The 21664-nt window shown below is 41.8% G+C and overlaps 1 protein-coding gene across 2 annotated transcripts; it reads right to left on the bottom strand.

Annotated features, from left to right (window-relative positions):
* STING1 (stimulator of interferon response cGAMP interactor 1) lies at positions 1 to 20044 on the bottom strand. 2 transcript variants are annotated; one of them, XM_042464205.1, is made up of 7 exons: positions 19925 to 20044; positions 17779 to 18023; positions 16809 to 16989; positions 12042 to 12150; positions 8186 to 8439; positions 1431 to 1617; positions 1 to 578 (listed from the first exon to the last, which is right to left on the bottom strand). In XM_042464205.1, the coding sequence occupies exons 2-7, from the start codon at positions 18021 to 18023 to the stop codon at positions 385 to 387; spliced, it is 1170 nt and encodes a 389-aa protein (XP_042320139.1). In that variant the 5' UTR covers positions 19925 to 20044; the 3' UTR covers positions 1 to 384. The 2 variants fall into 2 exon arrangements, with proteins under 2 accessions (XP_042320139.1, XP_042320140.1); XM_042464206.1 differs by lacking the exon at positions 19925 to 20044 and adding an exon at positions 19640 to 19752.
* Positions 20045 to 21664: the final 1620 nt, after the last annotated feature.

Below are 21664 nucleotides of genomic sequence, written 5' to 3'. Positions count from 1 at the left end.
AAATAGCATACCTCCAAAGTGACCCGAAGCAGCTTTATTTTGGCTTGTCTGTTCGGCCCTTTGTGACTTTCAAAAAAGTTATGTTCTACTTCAGCAAACATGACTCATTGATTGCACAGAAGTTCTGAGTTTCCTGATTCTGACAGATACTTCCCTTGTTAACGCTAGGGATGAAATGGGCCCCTAAACAGCCTGGGACCTTGATAGATAAAAGGTTGCATCTCCCTACACATACCTGCTTGTGCACTAACTGCTGAATGGGCCTTCCCTTGTGTCCCACTAGTGGGAGAGTTATATTATGTGGAGTCAATGGAAGCAATCCCAGTGATTTCCAGGAAAAGGGACATAGAAGTGTGAGATGAAAGCATAAAAGCCTAATTTATTTCAGTAGCCATCACTGTGCAAAGATAGAGGCTGATCTGATCCACTTATCAGGAGCTCAATCCCACCAGACAGACTGTTTGGTGACTGGGTGCAGTTTTGTTCTGTTTCACACACAGTGTATTCCTCCTCCTGCTGTTGTCTTATATTTCGTGTTATTGTCTTGGAGAGAAAATGCTTATCATTTTCTTTCGAATCTGGAAAAACAAAACCACATATGAATGTACTGATCTTCCAAAAAAGTCAACCATACACAGAGATTGATTGCTGGCACATCTTTCCTTCACCAGCCTGATATTGCAGCTTCCTATGAATATTCAGGGCAACACCCAAACTGAAACAAACAGAAGCTTGAGAAACTTAGGGGCTTGACAGACTGGCCATTAAGGTCACCCTGGGGGCGGAGTTGGGACATGGTGCTCACATGACGCATGTCTCCTCCAGGCCAGTGTGATGCTCAACATAGAGTGTGGCGTCACGGCGCTCCTCTGGCATGTGTCTACATGACGCTGCTGGCTATGGTGCTCTTTCCATGGTGCAAAAAGGAGAGATCGGGGCTGCAACATGCAATTGCTGCGGCCCTGATTCAGCACAGATAGAGGTGGCTGCCGGCCACCCCTTAGGGGCAGTCTGTACACCCCTTAGAAAGTCTTTGTGGGACATGGTGGAAAGGTCAGTGTTGCACATGGTGTTAGACTTTAGCTCCCAGCAGCCCGAGTCAGCATTCTCAATGGTGAGAATTGCTGGGAGCTGGGGTCAAACAGCATTTAGACGGTTGCCTAGGTCTGACCCCTGTTCTTCTGTAACTTTTCTATCACCATAAATCCATTGCAATTCATTATGTTTAGTCCAGCCTCTCTTGTAGAACATATGGGAGGCATCTTGTTAAAGGAGAGAAGGAATCTATTCAAAGGCTATGCCCCTACCCACCTCCTCTTGTCTCAGTGGAAAAAATGGTTTGCAAGGTATCTTAAATGCCAAAGCAAACCTATTTCCACTACCCTTCTTGGCTCCCACACAAGTAACTGGGCTGTTGTCCCGTCCCTTACCATCATACACAATGAGTTGGTAGCAGCCAGAACAGTCTTTACTTCTCTGTAAGATGTCTTCCAGTGTTCTGCAGAAAAGTTTGGCTTGCTCTATACGATCTTGCCGGCTAAAGGCAGCATTTTCATCTTGGGACATGGCATAAAGGGATTGCAAAGGGGTGGCATACTCCAGGACACAATAATCAGTCTAGAGGAAAGAGGACAACAAATTTGTCAGAATTTGGACTATAACGCATCCAGCTTGTCTGAAAGGTCCAGCCTTTCTGAAAAATCATATTTTTCTCATGCAACCTACCCAAGTTCTAGGTGATTTCTCTTGACAGAGAGAAATCTGTGAGGACAGAGGAGAGGACCTTCTTGACAGTGGCTCCTAAACTGTGGAATTATCTTTCACTGGAGGCAAAACACTGCTACCCCTCCTCTGCTATTATTTCACTAGCAGATGAAGACCTTTTTATTTAAACAGCCATTTGATGATTAATTGACTGCAGGAGAGTCTTTTTATGGGAAATGCACACTGTGTTTTTCTTTTAGGTTTTTAAATTATAATTTTAAAACTAATCGTGTTTAATATCAGTAGCTTTTAAAATTGTGTTTCGTCTTTTTCATCATCATGTTTTTAGCTGGATATTGTTTTAGCCTTGTTGTAAGCCACCTTGAGTCCCATGTCAGGAGAAAAGTGGGATATTAATCTGTTGCCATGCTGACTGAGGATTCTGTCACTTGTAGTCCAAGTTAGCTCAGCCTAAATAAAATACTTTCAGCCTGGTACCTCCAGATATGTTTGATGACAATCCTGAGGGTGATGGGGGATGGATGTAGTATGACACATCTGCATGTCACCAGGTTTGAGCAAGCTGGTATAAATTTAAAAATCATGCACTTAGCAGAAGGTAGGGGGCATTGTATGGTCAACCAAAGGTGACTATGGAATCACACTGGAAGACCTAAATAAGTTTTCTTTCTTGGAATCTCGAGGTCATCCAGAATGACTTCTGGTGGTCACTGACCATAAAGTCACACTGGAGGACCTAGAGATTCCTAGAGAGAACATATTAATAAAATGAGTAATTAATCAAATCTGCAAAAGTCAAAGCTGCAAATGTGGAGGGCCAGCTGTAGTTTATTCAATGTCATATTGCTAAATTACTCTCCTGAATGAAGAGAAGATGAGATTAGATTAAAAGTTTCCCTACTGGCTTTTCTGTGCTACCATTCATATTTTCAAACTTGTCCTCCTGTTCTCTTTTATAGAGAGCGAGCATGCTTTAGTACAGTGGTTCCCAACCTTCCTAATGCCGTGACCCCTTAATACAGCTCCTCATGTTGTGGTGACCCAAACCCATGACATTATTTTCATTGCTACTTCATAACTGTAATTAAATAGGTGCTTTCCAATGGTCTTAGGCAACCCCCATGAAAGGATCATTCGACCTCAAGAGGGGTCCCGACCCACAGGTTGGGAACCACTGCTTTATTAGCTTGAATGTTGTACTAGGGTGGGAGACCAGGGTTTGAATCCCCCCTCAGCCATGAAAACTTTGAACAAGTCACACTCTTGCAGGCTTAGAGGTAGGCAAACCTCTTTGCCAAGGGAACCCTAGGATAGGATCACAGTAAGTCAGAGTCAATTTGAAGGCACCCAACAACAGCAACAACAATAGAAACTGTCCAGTTTGTTTTATTTATGCACATTGATCTTGCAGATCTTAAAGTGACCATTCTAAAAGTAATTTTCAAAGATATGTTATAGTGGGAGACAGTTGAAATAGCACTACAATCAGTGACCTGCACCTACACTTTTCTAGTCTCCCCTCAACCTGGGCTCTCAATTACTGTGACAGCCTTGAAATTATCTGGGCCCACAGATAATTGATCCCAAAGGCTGGTACACCATCACTAGCAGCTGGAATGGTAAAAGCTACAAGAGAATCAATGAAATGGCAAGCTACAGGTGATGGAGTTGCCCTTTTCAGCCTTCTCACTTTATGGAAAGGGATGTAGATAGGAGGGAGCAGCCTTGACGAAGAGGCATAAAGGCCTAAGCTCTAGTCGTCATCAAAACTGGTTGCTCACTGAGAGCGTTTTCTTTCTTTCTTTTTTTATATCATCATCATCATCATCATCATCATCATCATCATCATCATCATCATCATTGCTGTACCTTCTTGCTGTGCTGTGGGTTTTCTGCATCAGCCTGAACATGACAGACTGGCTAGTTGGAATTGTAAAAAAAATATTAAAAAATAGCCATTCATTTGAAAGATTTTGTTATGAGAAGTTGCTGCTTAAGGAACCCATTCTAGACCCCTCCACCCAACTTCTGTTTGCTTTTTTAATATGTTTGCTTTAGGCATATAACACCACAAAGTAAACAGGAGTCAAAAGTGTGATGCGGTGGCCAAAAAAGCCAATGTAATTCTGGGCTGAATCAACAGGAGGATAGTGTTTAGGTTGAGAGAAGTAGTAATACCACTCTATTCTGCTTTGGTCAGAACTCACTTGGAACGTTGTGTCCAGTTCCAGACACCACAGTTACCACAGTTCAAGAAGGGTGTTGATAAATTAAAATGTGTCCAGAGAAGGGACACCAAGATGATCAAAGATATGGAAACTAAGCCTTATGAGACACGGCTGAGGGAGTGGGTATGCTTAGGTTGGAGAAATGAAGTTTGAGAGGGGAGATGATAGCTATATTTAAATATCTTAAAGAAGATTGAACAAACTTATTTTCTGCTGCTTTAGAGAGTATCATTCAAGCCAATGGATTCATATTACAAGAAAAGAGATTCCATCTAAACATTAGAAAGAACTTCTTTACTATAAGTGCTGTTTGACAGTGGGTGGGACAGCCTCGGGATTGTGGACTCTTTGGAGATTATTATACAGGGGATGGGACGCCCTTGTCCAGTCCTTGTTTTGTCCTTCCTGCCTGGTTGTGTGGATATTTTCAGACGATGTCATCAGTATCCCGTTCTTAGCCTATTCTTATTGCGTGATTATGATAAGATTTTCAGACGACATTGTGCTTATCCTGTCCTTCTCCCGTCCCTGAAGTGGCATGGCCCTGTCAGTTTGTATCAATGGAAACATGTGTTAATACAATGACGGTTGCCACTGATGGGAGAAGAAGGGGATGAGTGAGGATGCGATAAGGATGGGGTAAGAATGGGAGCAATCCCTCCTGTCCCATGTGATAATCTCCTCTGTTTCTGGAGGTTTTAAAACAGAGGTTGAATTGGCATCTTTTAGAGATGCTTTAGTTACATATTCCTGCATGGCATGGGATTGAGCTAGATGAACCATATGATCGCTTCCAACTCTAAAATTCTATTATTCTATTTTAACATGTCAACTAGGTTTCTAAGAAATCTGTATTGACAGTTAGATCTTTGGATTATTGCCCAGACTCTTCTGCGTTCCTTGTCAAAGAGCAGTAGGATATTAAAGATATGAGGGAACAGTGTAAACCAGTCTTCCTTCCTTCCTTCCTTCCCTCCCTCCCTCTCTTTTCATCCCCAACTCTCTCTCTCTCTTTTCCTTAGAAAAGATGACAGTTAGGCTCTAAGTGCTTCCCAGTCATGCTAATTATTTGGACTGAAGAACTGTAGGACACTGGGAGCAAGTTCTCTCATTTGATGGAACAGGATGAATATCCATGCTTATGCTCAGTGTCGCTGACACAATGATCTTATCTATGTTTTAGATAAGCATTTTCAGCATCTCTAAAAGGATGTAACCTGGATGTTTCTATGTTCAACCTCTCTTCTTTGCCACTCTCCCACTTCCATCTTATCCTTTTCAAAAGCTGAATGGTTGTAAAGATAATTTTCTTTGTACATGCTCAAAAGCACTTTGCTTCTCTGTGTTGTGCTCCAATGGGGTTTCTTTCCGGTACAAGAGTAATCTTATGCAAGTGGGATATCTTAGTTCACCCAGTTTATGGTTCTTAGTGATCTCTCTCCAGCACAGCACTGTGGGTTTGCCCTCACCCTTCGGAAGGCAACGATCCTGGGTCTTTGAAACCTGGGTCTTTGAGACCCAGGTCTTTTGAAGGCCAAGCAGGAGTTTCTTTTAACCTCTCTTCTACTTACTGTACACTTCTGTACACTAGTACATTTGGACACTGAGAAATTTATTTGGCTACTAAAGTCTGTCATGTGGCTGTTCCAAGAACTACAAATACTGACCCAGAGAGAGGTCACAGACTAACAGACCCTGCACACATAGCAAATCATATTATACCTCCACCCTTCAAAGCCTGATCAAAGGCAATTTGTTCTCAGCCCTGCATAACTGAAGCATTAAAAGCAAAAGCCTGATTTTTCCTTATTAAAGTATGTGGTGAGACAACATTTTAATTTCACTCCATATACAAGTGACAAGGATAATTAACCAAACCTATATGAAAAACCAGAGAACATAGCCATGTGGTGCCTGCATAACAGTCTTGTCTGAAAGCATCTCCGGGACAGTTCCTGCAGCACTACTGTATATACTTATGTATAAGTCTAGAAGTTTAAGTTAAAAAATTGACCACAAAAACCAGAGTCAACTTATCTACGGGTCAATGTTGGTACTGTACTTAAACTCTTATTTATATAAAGGTACCATTCTCTGATTAAAGGCAAGAGTATAATCTGTCCTGGAAGCACTGACCCTGCTCTATTCTCTCATTCATGCAGCCTTTAGTGTGAACCCAAACAATTGTGCCTGCTGGAATTTTGTTAAGTTCTTTGGCATTGTTTTCCTTTGCTTCATACTTTAGATCCTTTGTTACATGGCCCTAAGTTTCACCCTCGATTTATCCATGGTTCATATCAAAACCCACAATTTTGGCCCCAAAACCTGCCCTCGACCTATACATGAAGTTGACTTATAGTTGAGTATACTGTATATGGTAACTTCAAATTGTTTGTGATGTAGAGCAGTATAAATCAAAGCAAGAAGACATGTTTAAAAACATTTTGGGAAAGAGAATCAGCTTATTTCATTGCTGTTGTATGAAGTTCTGAAGCTTTTTTAAAAAAACTTCTAACCTTATAGGGCAGTGATTCCCAAAGTGAGCAGTATGCCCCCCTTGGGGGCAGTGGAAAGATCCACAGAGGTGGTGATGGGGAAAGCCGGCAGCAGGGGGGCAGTGAGGGGAAATGGGGGTGGCGGAAAGCTTCAAAGTATTGGCGCGCAAGAAAGACAAGGAAACCAGGAGCCTTTAGGACCAGGGTCATGACACATGAAATTTTCAGGGTTCCTTCAAATAACTGCACAGCCTCGCTGATTGCTTTGTGTGCTGGTGTCTCCTGCTCTTCATCTGCCCTTGTGAACTCTCTCCCTTAGCTATGTATTTCGCTAATAGTAGCAGAAACCCTTGCAAAACTTGAGCACAGGGCCTCATTTCTGTGGCTTGCAGTGGCGCCATTTTGAGAAGGGGAACCTAGACTGACTGATTAGAGTAAGTTCTTAGAGCATGGGGGGGAGAAGCAGCAGCAAAAAGGAGCTTTCATATTTGAGATCCTGCTTAAGCTTTGCGAGCTTTGCTGGGACTTGGCTGGCAGGTTGGAGCTATGCTGCTGCTCCTGTTTTCTTTCATTGGACAAGCTGAGAGACAAGGTAACAGCAGAAACAATGTTTGTGTTGGGATCAAGGAAGCTGACAACATTAAAAGAACATTAAGATACTATAAAACACAATACCCCACAAACCCACCCACCTACAATAAAAACAATACAATTAAATTATTAAAGCAAAGAAGGCAAGTGAGATGCTAATCTGGGAAGGCCTGCCAGAAGAGATCCGCCTTGACCGAGAATAGCAATATTCTGGATCTCCTCTGGTAGGCCATTCCATAACTTTGGATTAGCAGAGGTTAACTGCAGCCAGCCTAGCTTTTCCTGGCTGCAGTAATTTTTTCCCAGAGGACCTGAGTGTGCAGGGCAGATTGTATGGGAGAAGGCAATCCCGTAGGTAAGCTGGGCCCAAACCATGAAGGGCTTTAAAGGTCATAACCAATACCTTGTACTGTGCCAGGAAACAAGGTGTGAGGGAAGTCATGTCTCTGGGGGGAGAGGGGAAAGAGTATCTAGGGTTGATTCTTCAAAAATGCTGCTCCTGTAGTTAAAATATTATCCTTTCCCTATCCACGCCAGTCTCAAGTCCAGAGCATGTGGCCTCTTTAAACCCCCTACACACACATTGGCTATGCCCCTCTCTGCCCCACTGAAGAACTGAGAGACCTTCCTCGCTGGGGAGAGGCTTCTCCCTTTGCACTTGGTCACCTTGGAAGCAGCAACCGAGAAGCCTCTTGCCCACATTGGCTTTTGCTAGAAGGCTGACACAAGCAAGAGTCTTCTTGGTCTCTGCTCAGCCAGCTGCTCAGTTGCTGCTCCCAAGGTGACAGGGTGCAAAGGGAGCAGTGACCAAAATTAGTTGTTTTAAAATACGCCGTAGAACAGTAGACTTAACATTAAGAAATAAGCACTGGGGGCACTAGGGTTGTCACCCAAGACGAAAGGGGGCAGCAGCCCGAAAACGTTTGGGATCCACTGTTATAGGCTATATAATTTCTTGTTTTGTTCTCCTCAGAAGCATAACTTTTCGAGAGAAGCATAACTTTCTTATTCAGGATACATTTGATGTGAGATCCTGAGAAATTCAGCTTTCATTTTCACAAAATGAAATACTTTAGGAATCTTAATAAGGTAAGAATGAGTTTTACTAAATATACTGAAAAAAGACAAGAACATTGAAAAACATACCTTTTGGTCTGCTCCTTGTATTCCATAAATACTATTTTTATAGCTTCTTTTTTTAATGCCAGCTCGATCCACTGTCATTTCTGGGAGGTTATTTATGAAATGAATATGGCTGTCAGCCTTCTGCAGGTCATCATACACATCACAGCTTAGGGGAATCAGGATGTGCAGTTTTGCAGTCTTCTCACATATCAGCAGTTCACTGTTTCTTTTCTCTAACTGAATAGAATTGAATTCTCTGATTGAGTTTTTGAGGCCTTTAAAGAAAAATGCACAAAGGAGAGAAACATTGCCAGTATAATGACTTATATAGCACCATCAAAGTATAAGTACACCTATAAATAGAAGTAAAGTGAAGTGAAGTAAAGTAAACCCTGTCCTGGATAAGACAGCACTTCCTCTGAAAGACCTGACTCATAGTTTGGGGGGTGATCTTGGATCTAGCATTGCTTCTGGAAGTCCAGGAAGCTTATCACACACATCTCCCCCCCGTTATGAGCACCGGAAAGGGATGCTTGGGGCCGCGCGTGACTGAGAAAAAACAGATTTTACCGCACAGCAAATCATTTTCAAAATGGCCCCATTCCATTCCCCCGGCACCAAGCCATCTCCATTCAGTGATGAGGCATGTCAAATTTTCGTTGGAAGACTTTTGGCAGGTCAAAATGACATGCCTTAGCACTGAATGGGGACAGCTTGGCACCAGGGGATGGAACGGGGTCATTTTGAGGATGATTTCCTATGCAATAAAATCCGTTTTTTTCTCAGTTGTGTGTGGCCATGAGCGGCCCCTTCCAGTGCCCATAACAGGGGGGGAATGTGTGCAATAAGGTTCCAACTTGTGCTTTTACTTACTTTTGGCTGGTGCACCAGCGGTGCATTTTCCTGGAGAAAGCAGACCCAGCCACTGTAGTTTATGCCCTAGTTACCTCCCAGGTTGACTACTATCATGCACTCTTTGAGAGGCTGCCCTTGAAAAGTATTCAGAAGCTTTAGCTTGTGCATACTAGAGACCATGTGACACCAGAAATTACAAGAACTGTACTAGCTTAGAATTTACTTCTAGGCTTAATTAATGGTTTTTAGCTAAAGGTTTCCCCTTTGACAAGGTTATCATAGAATCATAGAATTGTAGAGTTGGAAGAGACCACAAGGGCCATCCAGTCCAACCCCCTGCCATGCAGGAAATCGCAATCAAAGCATCCTCGACAGATGGCCATCCAGCCTCTGTTTGAAGACCTCTAAGGAAGGAGACTCCACTACACTCTGAGGGAGTTTGTTCCACTGTTGAACAGCCCTTACTGTCAGGAAGTTCCTCCTAATGTTGAGGTGGAATCTCTTTTCCTGGAGTTTGCATCCATTGCTCCTGGTCCTAGTCTCTGGAGCAGCAGAAAACAAGCTTGCTCCCTCATCAATATGACATCCTTTCAAATATTTAAACAGGGCTATCATATCACCTCTTAACCTTCTCTTCTCCAGGCTAAACATCCCCAACTCCCTAAGTCGTTCCTCATAGGGCATGGTTTCCAGACCTTTCACCATTTTGGTTGCCCTCCTTTGGACATGCTCCAGTTTCTCAATGTCCTTTTTTAATTGTGGTGCCCAGAACTGGACACAATATTCCAGGTGGGGCCTGACCAGAGCAGAATAAAATGGCACTATGACTTCCCTTGATCTAGACACTTTACTTCTATTGATGCAGCCTAAAATCGCATTGGCCTTGTTAGCTGCCGCATTGCCCTGTTGACTCATGTTCAACTTATGGTCTACTTGGACTCCTAGATCCCTTTCACACGTAGTTTCATTTAGCCAGGTGTCCCCCATCCTATATCTGTGCTTTTCGTTTTTCCGCCCTAAGTGCAGTACCTTACATTTCTCTGTGTTGAATTTGCTTTTGTTAGCTTTGGCCCAGTTTTCTAGTCTGTTCAGGTCATTTTGAATCTTGATCCTGTCCTCTGGGGTATTAGCTCCTAATTTGGTGTCATCTGCAAATTTGATAAGTATGCCCCCAATTTTGTCCTCCAAGTCATTGATAAAGATGTTGAATAGCACTGGGCCCAGGACAGAGTCCTGTGGGACCCCACTGGTCACTTCTCTCCAGGATGAAAAGGAGCCATTGTTGAGCACCCTTTGGCTTCGTCCAGTCAACCGATTACAAATCCATGTAACAGTTGCCTTGTCTAGCCCACATTTTACAAGCTTGTTTGCAAGAATATCATGGGGAAAGACCTTGTCAAAGGCCTTACTGAAATCAAGATATACTATATCCACAGCATTCCCTTCATCTAACAAGCGGGTAATTTTATCAAAAAAAAGAGATCAGGTTTGTCTGGCATGACTAGGGAGCAGTGCTCATCTCCATTACTAAGCCGAGGGAGCCAACGTGGTCAAAGATGACTCTGTGATCATGTGGCCACCATGGCTGCACAGAACACAGTTACCTTCCCACCAAAGTGGTACCTAATTATCTACTTGCATTTTTACATGCTTTCAGACTGCTAGGTTGGCAGAAGCTGGGGCTAGTGATGGGAGCTTCCTCTGTCACTTGGTGCTTGGCCTTGAATTGCCAACCTGCCGATCTTGCAATTGTCAGAGTCAGTGTCTTAATCACTCAGCCATCAGGTTTTGATCTACAAAGCCCTAAACAGCTTTTTGCCAGGCTATCTGAAAGACTACCTCCTTCCATCTGAGCCTGTCCAAAATTTTAGATCCTCAGAAGAGAACCTGTTGAAGGTGCCAACACCTTGTGCAATTCAATTGGTACGTACACATAATAGGGCATTTTCTGTAGCAGCACCCCAACTGTGGAACTCTGCACCCAAAGACGTTACACTGGCTCTAACTCTTTTAAACTCCTGCTGGATGGCCAAAACAATGTTGTTTTGCATGACCTTTAAGGTGTGACATTGTTCTGTTTTAAAATTGCATTTTAGGATTGTTTTTATATTGCTTTTAAAAGTTTAACTAGAGTATTTTAATTTGTTTAAAATGTGTTTTATCTTTATATTGTTTTAATTGTTTCTATTCATTGCCTCAGGAGCCCTTCTGGGCCAGGAGGTGATATAGAAGTATCTTAAATAAATAAATATAGTATCTAAGAAAGAGGAAGAGTGAGACTGTATATGCCATGAGACACATGTCCAGTTTAGTGCCGCCAAGTCTCTTCCATGCCAAGAGCAGAGAAAGGCAAATCCATCCCTTGTGCTTTGTTTTATTGCTGGTGAGCAATAAGATTCCTGATCATTTAGCTCTGGAATTTTCATGTCATTAGCACTATATGGCAATTGTTTTATAGCACAATATTCAGAAGATTAGGGACTACAGGAGAATGTTAGCACCAGGGGTAAGATTTTATTGCTATTATTTATTTATACACAGCTGGCCCTCCTTATCCGCGGATTCAAGTAACCATGGTTTGAAAATATTCAAAAGAAGTATAAATTCCAAATAGTAAACCTTGATTTTCAATTTTATATAAGGGTCACCATTTTGCTATGCCATTATATTTAATGGGACTTGAGCATCCATGGATTTTGTTATCCACGGGGGATCTTGGAACCAAACCCCAGCAGATAACAAGGACCCATGGTGTTTCATTAAATGCACTTTTCTCCCAGAGTGGGACTGAAGGCATCTCACAAATAATGTTATATCCTTATTGGGGGGATATCCCAATTGTTTTTCTTCTGCACTTTTTTTGAAGTATCACTTCAAAAAAAAAAAAAGTGGGGAAAGAGAAAATAGAAGTGTAAAGAAATTGACCTACTTCAGCCTCAAACAATCCAGTACCCCCAAACCTACTTCCCCCAATATTATATTAATAGTTAATCAAAGATATTGTTTACACATTACTACTTACAAGGCAAAACAAACTTCAAATACCCGACGTAGTATGACCAAGCAAGTCCTTGTGCTACATTGCAGTTGTTTTGTTCATATTGTTGAGAAATCTCTGCAGCTGAGGGCCGCTGAAAATAGAAAGGAAAAAAAAAACATTTCCCCAGACAAGTTGCAGCGCTCACACAGGGAGAGACAAGGTATTTTGCTGCCTAAGACAAAAGAAGAGACAACACCTCCTCCTGTTCCAAGCACAAAATGCCAACTAGACTGGTAGTTTATTCTTATTTCAGCTCTGGCAATGGGGCAAATGTCTACCTCAGAGAGGAGAAGGCAAGCTTAAGAGACTGCAGGATACAGATTGTTCTGATCTATTAAAGTTCACCACCACTCCCTATTTCCCAGCATTTGCTGCCTGAGATTCGTGCCTCACGTTCTTAAATGGGAGGGTTTGGGGCAGGCTCTTTTTCCACTTTGATTGACTTTTGCTATGATAATAATAAATAATAAAACTTTTATTTGTATCCTGCTTTTTGTAAAAACAATCAAAGTGGCGAACAACATACAAAATCATTCAATGATATACACAATATCCCCCCTTAAAAAAAGAATTAAACAGATTGAGATTAAAATTACATAAATAATATTAAAATCTAATAATCATGGGCAGAGTCAAGGCATAGACCAAAAGTGTCCATGATGTATGAGTCATTATGTGGCCAAGGACCAAGGACGTAGCCAGGATTTTGGGAAGGGGGGGCGTCAAGACTAAGTGCCACCATTTTGAGAGGCTAAGAGCCCCCCCAGACACAAAAAGAGGGTCGAGCGTTTACCCGTGACACCTTGATGGCACCACTTTAATTTCCGTTATGGCTTCATGCAATGGAATCTTGGGAACTGTAGTTGAGTCATCTGTCAGGTGCCACAACAAACTACAAATCCCAGCATTTCACAACATGGAGCCAAGGGCAGTTAAAGTGGCATCAAACTGGATTGTTTTTTCAGTGCAGATGCAAACTGAGTCCTTCCTCTGAAGGTGTTTACATCAGATAAATTCAGCTCGATGAAGCAAAGTGCAGCTGCTCGAGCAATGAGCGGCAGTCACTCTGTTCATGCTCAGAGACACTCTGCTCATGCTTTGAGACACTGTATTCCAACATCTGAGCTGAGCTACGAACCCAGGCTGCATCCACACATTTCATTCCCACTTCCAAGAGGGATTTTTAATTTTGAGATACACACACACACACACACCTTTTAATTCCAAGACCTATCTATCTATCTATCTATCTATCTATCTACCATAATTTTTAATTCCAAGCCATTATACGTTCCTTTCTTTTTATAATAAACAAACCCCTTTAAGAGAATCCTATTTTGGGAGAAAGGCAGGGTATAAAATCAATCAATAAAAAATTATAGTGCAATAGTCCATCAGTGCATGGCTTACATTATAAGACTTTATACCTTTATACATTTAAAAACTATTAAAATCACAGTAGGCTCAGAGTGCTACAGAATCATGGGATCATAGAGTTAGAAGAGACCCCTAGAAGGGCCCTGATCCAGTCCAATCCCATTCTGCCATGCAGGAACTCCCAGTCAAAGCATCCTCAACAAATTATGTAATGGAGGTGTCCATCTACATTGCAGAAAGATATACTATAGATTAATGCTATGGAAAAATCACCACCTTGAGTCTGTATATTGGGAGAAAGGCGGGATATAAGAAAATAACAACAACAATAATATCTGGGTATTGTAGTTTTGTGAGACATTTAGCCTTCTTTGTCAGAGAGCTCTGGTGGCACAACATACTACAAATCGCAGGATTTTCCATAGCATTAAAGCAGTGTTGAACTGGATTATTTCTGCAGCGTGCAGCCTTATTAAACTGCAGTTCCCATCAGTCTGTGGTGCTGCTGGATGATGGGGCCTGCAGTCTAGCATTGCCTGGAGCAGGGCCATAGGACTCCACAGCCATGATTCATCATCTTAGATTGATTGCATATATTAATTAATTAATCATAAAAACATAGAGTTAGAAGAGACCCCACGAAGGGCCCTGATCCAGTCCAACCCCATTCTGCCATGCAGGAACTCTCCATCAAAGCATCCCCATTGACATGCTGAAAAAGGGCCAGCTAACTGTATTTTATACTATTTGTCTTTTAAAAAAGAGAAAAAACAAGGCTGGAAGGAAGCCTCTTGCCTTTTTGCATCACAGACCCACCTATTTTTTGTTGTTGCAAAAATCCAGAAATGACTGTTTTTTAAAACATGAGTCCACTCTCAGGAGAAATATCCAGAGTAGAGTCTGAGTCTCTTTTCTCTGGACTTCCAAAACCCCAAACTGACCCTGAGAGCATCTGGTCTGACCCCCAACTCAAGGAAACTTGGGAATCCTGAAGGTTTAGATCAATTACTGAATTATTGAATTATACAAGGCATAGTGGTCTCAGGGTTTTGCTGAAGCTCAGTATGCAGAAGCACAACATTATTTTAAAAATATTGTGCATTAAATTACCTTCAGTCTATGTCTATGAGATGCATATGAAACATACATGGATCCCATCTCCCAGTATAATATCCCATTAGACATAATACTGTATATAAATATACCAAAATCTGAAAAACTCCAAAATCCAAAATACATCTAATCCTCAGCATTTTGGGTAAGGGATATTATTATTATTATTATTATTATTATTATTATTATTATTATTATACTATATTGTACATGGATATAACAGCTAAAAGTTAGAAGTCACCTTTTCCTTCTTTTCTTCAGTTCTCCCTGAGGGAGGAAGGGGGGAGGAGGAGGAGTGGAAGCTGGACTCTGAAGGAAACGAAAGCGAAAGGAGTCACAGGGACTCCCTCTCTCCCTCCCTCCCTCTCTCTCTCTCTCTCTGAGCTTGCAACTGGCGTTCAAGCTCCTTCCTCCTCCCTCCCCCCTCCATTAAAGCCACGGAGCAGAGGGAAAAGAGGAACTTTTGTTTTGTCTTTCCTCTGTTCCCTCGCCGTGGTTTTAATGGAGGGGAGGGGGGAGGAAGGAGCTTGAACGCCCCCAGGGCCTGATAGGGGGGGTTCCGACCCCCCCAACCCCCCCCCCTGGCTACGTCCTTGCAAGGACTTTATTCTAGAAAGGCCTGCCGGAAGAAATCCGTCTTGACAGCTTTTTATAAAGTGTCAAAGTTGTTGATTTGATGGATCTCATCTGGCAGGCCATTCCACAGACTGGGAGCAGTTGCAGAAAATGATGATTTAGTTAGTGTGATGCTGAACCTTGGTGTGGCATATCTGTTTCCAAATCTATGCTCAGCAACAGAGTTGTTGGGTAGTCTTAGACTAACAAGCTCAGAAGCAACTTACTTCATAAGGATGAGGCAGAGATACAGTGGAACACAAATACCTAAATTTTAAAAAGTTATGCTCAACATTGTAGTGTGTTAAAGAAAGGGAAACCATAACAGGGCTTTGCAGCCAGAATCTGCATAGATTCTCAGTGCCTGGGGTGATGATAGTCATCCAGGGAGCATGCTTCACCCGCTTCTATGTACATTAGTGGTTCCCAAGCTGTGGGTCGGGACCCCCTTGGGGGTCGAATGACTCTTTCATGGGGGTCGCCTAAGGCCATTGGAAAACACCTATTTAATTACAGTTATGAAGTAGCAATGAAAATAATTTCATGGGTTTGGGTCACCACAACATGAGGAACTGTATTAAAGGGTCGTGGCATGAGGAAGGTTGGGAACCACTGATGTACATAATTTTCTCCCATTTAAGTTACTCATTGCTATTTCGTCTGATGTCGTAAAATGAAATGCTGAACATAAGGATATCATAGTAATAGAGGCAACATCCTTCACACTAGGTAGCCTAGTCTCTGCTAACTAGAATGTTAAAATGGGAAGTAAGATGCCTCTCTGCAAGAGAACATGAAGATGCTCTGCACTCATTCAGGGTCTTTGTATCTCCTCCTCATTTTACACATCATAACAAGAATTTTGTTAATGCACATCATAATGCATTTTGTCAATATGATAAAATCATCATCAACTATTTATATAATGTCATCATGTGTAAATAGTGTTTTACATGAGTGTCTTACAATTCTTAATTTCACAGTTCCCTGTTGTCAGGATTACAATCTTTTAAAAAAAACAACCCAAGAGATGTTACTTTTCTTATTAATACTTGCTTTTGTAATTTTGATGTAAACAAAGTAGGGCTGGATCCTTCTCCTTTACGCATGCCACAAAGTAGGGCTGGCCTGCTTCTTCAGTTTGGAGGGCTGGATCCTTCCAGGCAAGCTGCTTGTCTCCTGCAGCCAAGATGGCACTTTACCACCCCTTGTATCCCTAGAATAGGAATAGTCTGGTTCCTCAGGCTAAAGAACCCTTAAGTAATATAATGAAGAAAAAGTGTTCTGTAACTATCTCCCACTGAACCTAGTTTTGTGCTTATATTATTTTATTTAAAATCAAACATAGAGTACATTTTTAAAATCTTTATAGCAAAGACAGCTAATTCTTGTTAATTATTTAAGTATTTCAACACTGTGAAGTCGAAGATTTCCACAGCTGGCATCCATAGCTTTCTGAGGATTTTCCAGGCTATGTGGCCGCATTCTGGAAGAGTTTATTCCTTCCAGAACTCTTCTAGAACATGGCCACATAGCCTGGAAAACCCACTGAAAACTATTTTAACACTATTTCCCCACAAGGCTTGAAGCCTAAATAGGAGGTTAGCAGCAGTCAAATCATTATCAATTTTCTGGCAACCCTACCTGAAGGTGGAAGACGATGCTCAAAAGCTGGCAAAAGCACATAAGGCTCAGGTTTAAACATGATGGCAGCTCAGTTTCCTTGAAAAGCAGGTAGGCTGACACAGGCAACAGCAGAAAGAAGACAGCATGCCGCCGTAGCTCCAGACAGGCATCCAGGGCCCACAAATAGTTCCCATGGTACCTGCACAAAAGAGAATCATGACATAAGAGAAGAGCATACTCTTCATGCCTTTCTCCTTTTCTGATCCTTCAGCGTCTCTCTCTGTTTTTCCTCTCTTATTCCTATGTAAGAGCTCATAGAGACTAGCCCAATATATCAGGAGGTCATGGTTTTTACCACTCCTGTTTCTTAGACTGAGACAATGTTTTGGTAATTCCATAAGATTTCAGGCTTCTCTTTCTCCTTACCTGAATCTTTTTATTTCTACAAGCAATACTTTCTAATCTTCCATGCTTCTCTTTTTGTTCCCATTAACCTAGTTCTACATTTTTGTTGGATCTACAGTGTTGTGTGTGTGTTCATTTCCATGCAGATACACACACATACCCACACAGAGAGTGAAGAGGAGAGGAAAATGGAAGAGACTGTGCATTTCTCCCCACTGTTTTGTGAAACTGCCCTGTGTGAGGAAGGAGGCACTAGAAAGAGGGAAAAAGGGGCGTGGGAAGAGATAATCAGGCTTCCCTATTTGATTTAAGCTCTTGTTTGTGTGACCTCATTCAGCACAATAATAAATAAGGAAGAATAGACCACTTTAAAAATACAAGAGAATATGGATGTGGAAATGGGAAGTGACACTAAATGTAGCTGACCAAATTGGCACTAGTTTCCAGTCTGAATGCACCCTAAATCCCTTGGCCATGGTACTTCCAATACGCCAGCCTTATGTGTGGTAAAACATTATCTGTTATTACTAGACCATGTCACCATCCATCAGCATTATTCCTTGTCTTCTGGAAGCTTGGATACCTGGATGTCACATGATGCACCTCTTCTGTGAAGTTGCAGAGCCCCTTCAGCAGTGTTCCAACATGCAACAGTATAAAATGAGTGATAAGACACTGCAGAGCCAGGTAAAGACTTTGTCCGGTGAGATACAGGGTGAAGGCACATAGAAGAAGCAAGAAGCAGCTCATCAGCTGAGCCCGATTTCCCCGAGGCTTTGGGATAAGAGAGTGGCTTTCTTCATTAAACTGATTCTTCCTGTGAAACATCTGCAAGACATAAAGCCAAAGATTTAAATTTATCACTTTTCCAGGCTTTTTTGGAATCTCCCATTCAAAAAGCATTTAAGACACTCTCCCCATCAAATTTAGAGAAGGAAGCCAATTTGGCTTTCAGTCTTTCAAATTTAGAGAAGGAAGCAAATCTGAATCAACAGATGTTGGCCTCTAGACAGAATAAATATTGCTGATAGCTGTGGTATTTATTGCTGTAGGTTTTTTTTTGGTGTGTGTGGTTAAAAATAAGATAATGTTTCTGTTATTCCAGACTAGTAGTTGGCAATTCCCAGCACCAATAGCAACATTTCCTTCTTTTCCAGAAAGTGTTTTCACCTCCAATTTCAGGATATATCAAAGCAACCCCTCCCCAGAAGAATACTTGTAGTTCATACTGGATTCATTGGTCACTAACTTCTCTTCATTGCTACTGTGGCATGGGGAGAGGTAACTGGCAGTAGGGACATTCCCTTGCAGTTTACATAACGTATTTTAGGCTACTCTTCCTTTGAATAAAAAGCATGCCCATACCACAACTCACAACATCCAGAAGACATAGTGATCAAAGACACTGAAGAAGTTTGAATGAGGATAGGCCAAGTTGCCTACAATGTCAGATAGCTCCCTTTATCTCCCCCTTACCCTGCGTGCACTAGCTTTTACAAGCATCAAATAAGCTGGAGAACTGAGAGTGGTGATGGCACTAAGAGGTCATCAGGAATAAACAAGGAGCTTTGTTATGGGAGTTTTATCTTTTTGCATTAGTCTGGAAGAGCCTATAAACTTAAGAAATTGTGTGACAGAAAAACTACAGGAACAGTAGGAGGAATTTCCTGATAGTAAGGGCTGTTCAACAGGTAAAACACACTCCTTTGGAGACTGGTGGAGTCTCCTTCCTTGGAGGTCTTTAAACAGAGGCTGGATGGCCATCTGTTGGATATGCTTTGATTGAAATTTCCTGCATGTCAGGAGGTTGGACTGGATGGCTCTTGTGGGTTCTTCCAGCTCTATGATTCTATGTTCCCCAAATGCTGGTGTTTTACTTGGTGGAAGAATCACAAAGACACAGCAGATGTCTAGAGTGAGCTAGGGGTGCTCAGTCTACTGAGAGCTGTCAAATCAAGGTACCAGAATCACCTTCAAGTACAATTTCTTCCTTGTGCCCCACCCATGACAGGAACTTGGCTGAATCACAATGAATCCAGAAGGTTATTGTATCATAGCCAACAAATGGCTGGCATCTAGTTTATCCAATGAAAGCTTCCATGACCACTGCTACCACATGAATGTTCAGGAGTCCCATTGAATTCTGTGGGGCTTGTTTCTCAGTAAACATGTATAGGATGGTACTCTTTATAGTCCACTAACTCTTTCAAGCCTAATCTATTTCCAGTTGTATCCTGAGTGAACATTTACTTCAGCTTTGACTCTGCATTTCCCCACAATCTTCATCCATACTATTTTTCTCGGCTCAATGCCCACATTCAGTTGGTTTGAGGTTTCTGCCTTTTTCATGTTACTCATCTCCCCTAAAATGTCCCTTCCATCATGCTAGACATTTATCTCTCAGAAAACAAGTTGTTTATGTACTCACAGGTAAATCTACTCACCGATAACTACCCAGAATCTGCTATTATAAATGGCACATTGAGCAGTAGTTTCTTTGCCAGTGAATCTATTTCAAAGGGAGGGCTCCTCCATCATCCAGCAATTTCTAAGCCACAGCCCTTCCTCCTGGCTCTCAGACTATCAAAGTAGCTTCTGGTTCTCTCTGTTTCACTTTTGAAGGAAATGCTGCTTACCTTATTTTCCATTCCATAAATGAATTCTTATAAATAATAACGGTTGTTCATTCTACCTCTACCTACAAAGTGACAGCATGATTCAGTACTCACCTGGGACCACTGACTGCAGTGTATTAAATAATTTCTGATTTTTTAATCTGCTTTCTGTCCCTTGTTGCTGCTATGTTGAGCTGGGTAGAGTCTGCTTAACAAAACTGCATCTGCTCTTCTTTGAAACATAAAGCCAGCTCTGATTTGCCAGCCAAGGAACATAAGATTTAATAGGGGTTGGGCTTATCCTAATACATGTCGTTGCTTCGAACAGGAAAAAGAAATCTCTGAGTTTAATAATGAAAATGAAACCAGCAAATGGGTCCTGTTCCAAATTTAGAAGATTCAGCAGAAAAATATGCAAAACTCACCCCAGGGCTTTCATGTACTCCATTACAGAGCAAGTCATGCCACCCACCTATCTCGCAGTCTCAAATGAGACTTCGAGGCCATTAACTTTTTATGGGAAACTATGTACTACTGTACTGATAATGGTCTCCAGAGAAAAAGAGATGCTGTGAGTATATATAAACACCTGATAGAGAACAGCTACGGCAATGGCCATTTTCTTCAAACGATATGGCAATCTAACTTGGGCATTGAGATTGCAGATTCCAATTGATCACATACCTGGATGCCTCCTCCTTGCACATCTCCGTTGATAGCCACCAAAGAAGGTGTCCAAAAAACTAAGTGGTATCTCACGCCTAGACAGCTTTCCTGAATGACTAATAGTATCACTCCAAGATGTTGGAGGGATATAAAGATTGAAGCTTGTATGCCCACATGTGGCTTGAGTGTCCCAAAACCAGATGCTTTTGGATGACAGTCCTATGTCAGATATCACTGATTATATGACAAAGTATATACACTTCTGTCTGGCCTCCTATTGCTATCCCTTTATATTGGGTACAATAATTGGTTGAAGCAGAGAAATTTGATTGCTTTTTTTATTCCAGCTGTTGGGGCAGAGGTGGCTAAATACTGGACGGCAGGAGATTTTAACATGGCCGACTGGTGGTACAGAATATGAAACACCTGGCTAATAGAAAAACTTTAACATAATCTAAGAGTCTCTCATACACAATATGTTCCAAGAGGACTGGTTCACTATTATTGAATAAGTTAAGAAAAGGTCATGTCAAATACAACCATGCCAAATACAGCCTCCATGAGACCAAAAAGTTTTTGGAAGATTATTTTTGGATTCATCTTTTGGAAGTGAAGAAAATCTTCCTAGTTGCCCCAGTGTCCCATAATGATTTTCTTTCTTTCTATGGCATTTTCTGAGAACAAAGTGGAAAAAAGAATTGTGTTACGTTGGGATCCACATCTTACTACATTATTTATTTGCCTGAAAACTGTTTGATATTTGATCTGTTATGATACTGTAACAATTTCTGTTTTCCATTAAAGACATGATTAAAGAAAGAAAGGAAAAGAGATGGACACAACGTGTGGTCCTTGAAATGAGATTGGGCTGCCATTCCCATCTAAACAGGTATTTTTAGTCCCCAAAACTCTACTTTGCTCAGCTGAAATATAGGCGTGGTACAGACTGCCCTTTTGCACCATGCTGGCACTGATTTTAGGGTTAGGGACTGCGCAGCAACTGCATGGTCCCTAACAGTAGCACGGTGTGGCGACATAACAATGGTGGCATCCTGTGTACACAGGCACTGCCATTGTAACGTAAGCGCAGCGCGGCATCCACACAACGCTGCACATCACTTATGTCACAAGTGCACCATGGGCACACTTGTGACGTCCACCTTGCGGTGCAGAAAGAACCCAGTTTAT

The sequence above is a fragment of the Sceloporus undulatus genome, chromosome 4 (assembly GCF_019175285.1).
Source record: "Sceloporus undulatus isolate JIND9_A2432 ecotype Alabama chromosome 4, SceUnd_v1.1, whole genome shotgun sequence".
Classification (NCBI taxonomy): Eukaryota; Metazoa; Chordata; class Lepidosauria; order Squamata; family Phrynosomatidae; genus Sceloporus; species Sceloporus undulatus.
This window is presented reverse-complemented; position numbering and strand designations above follow the sequence as displayed.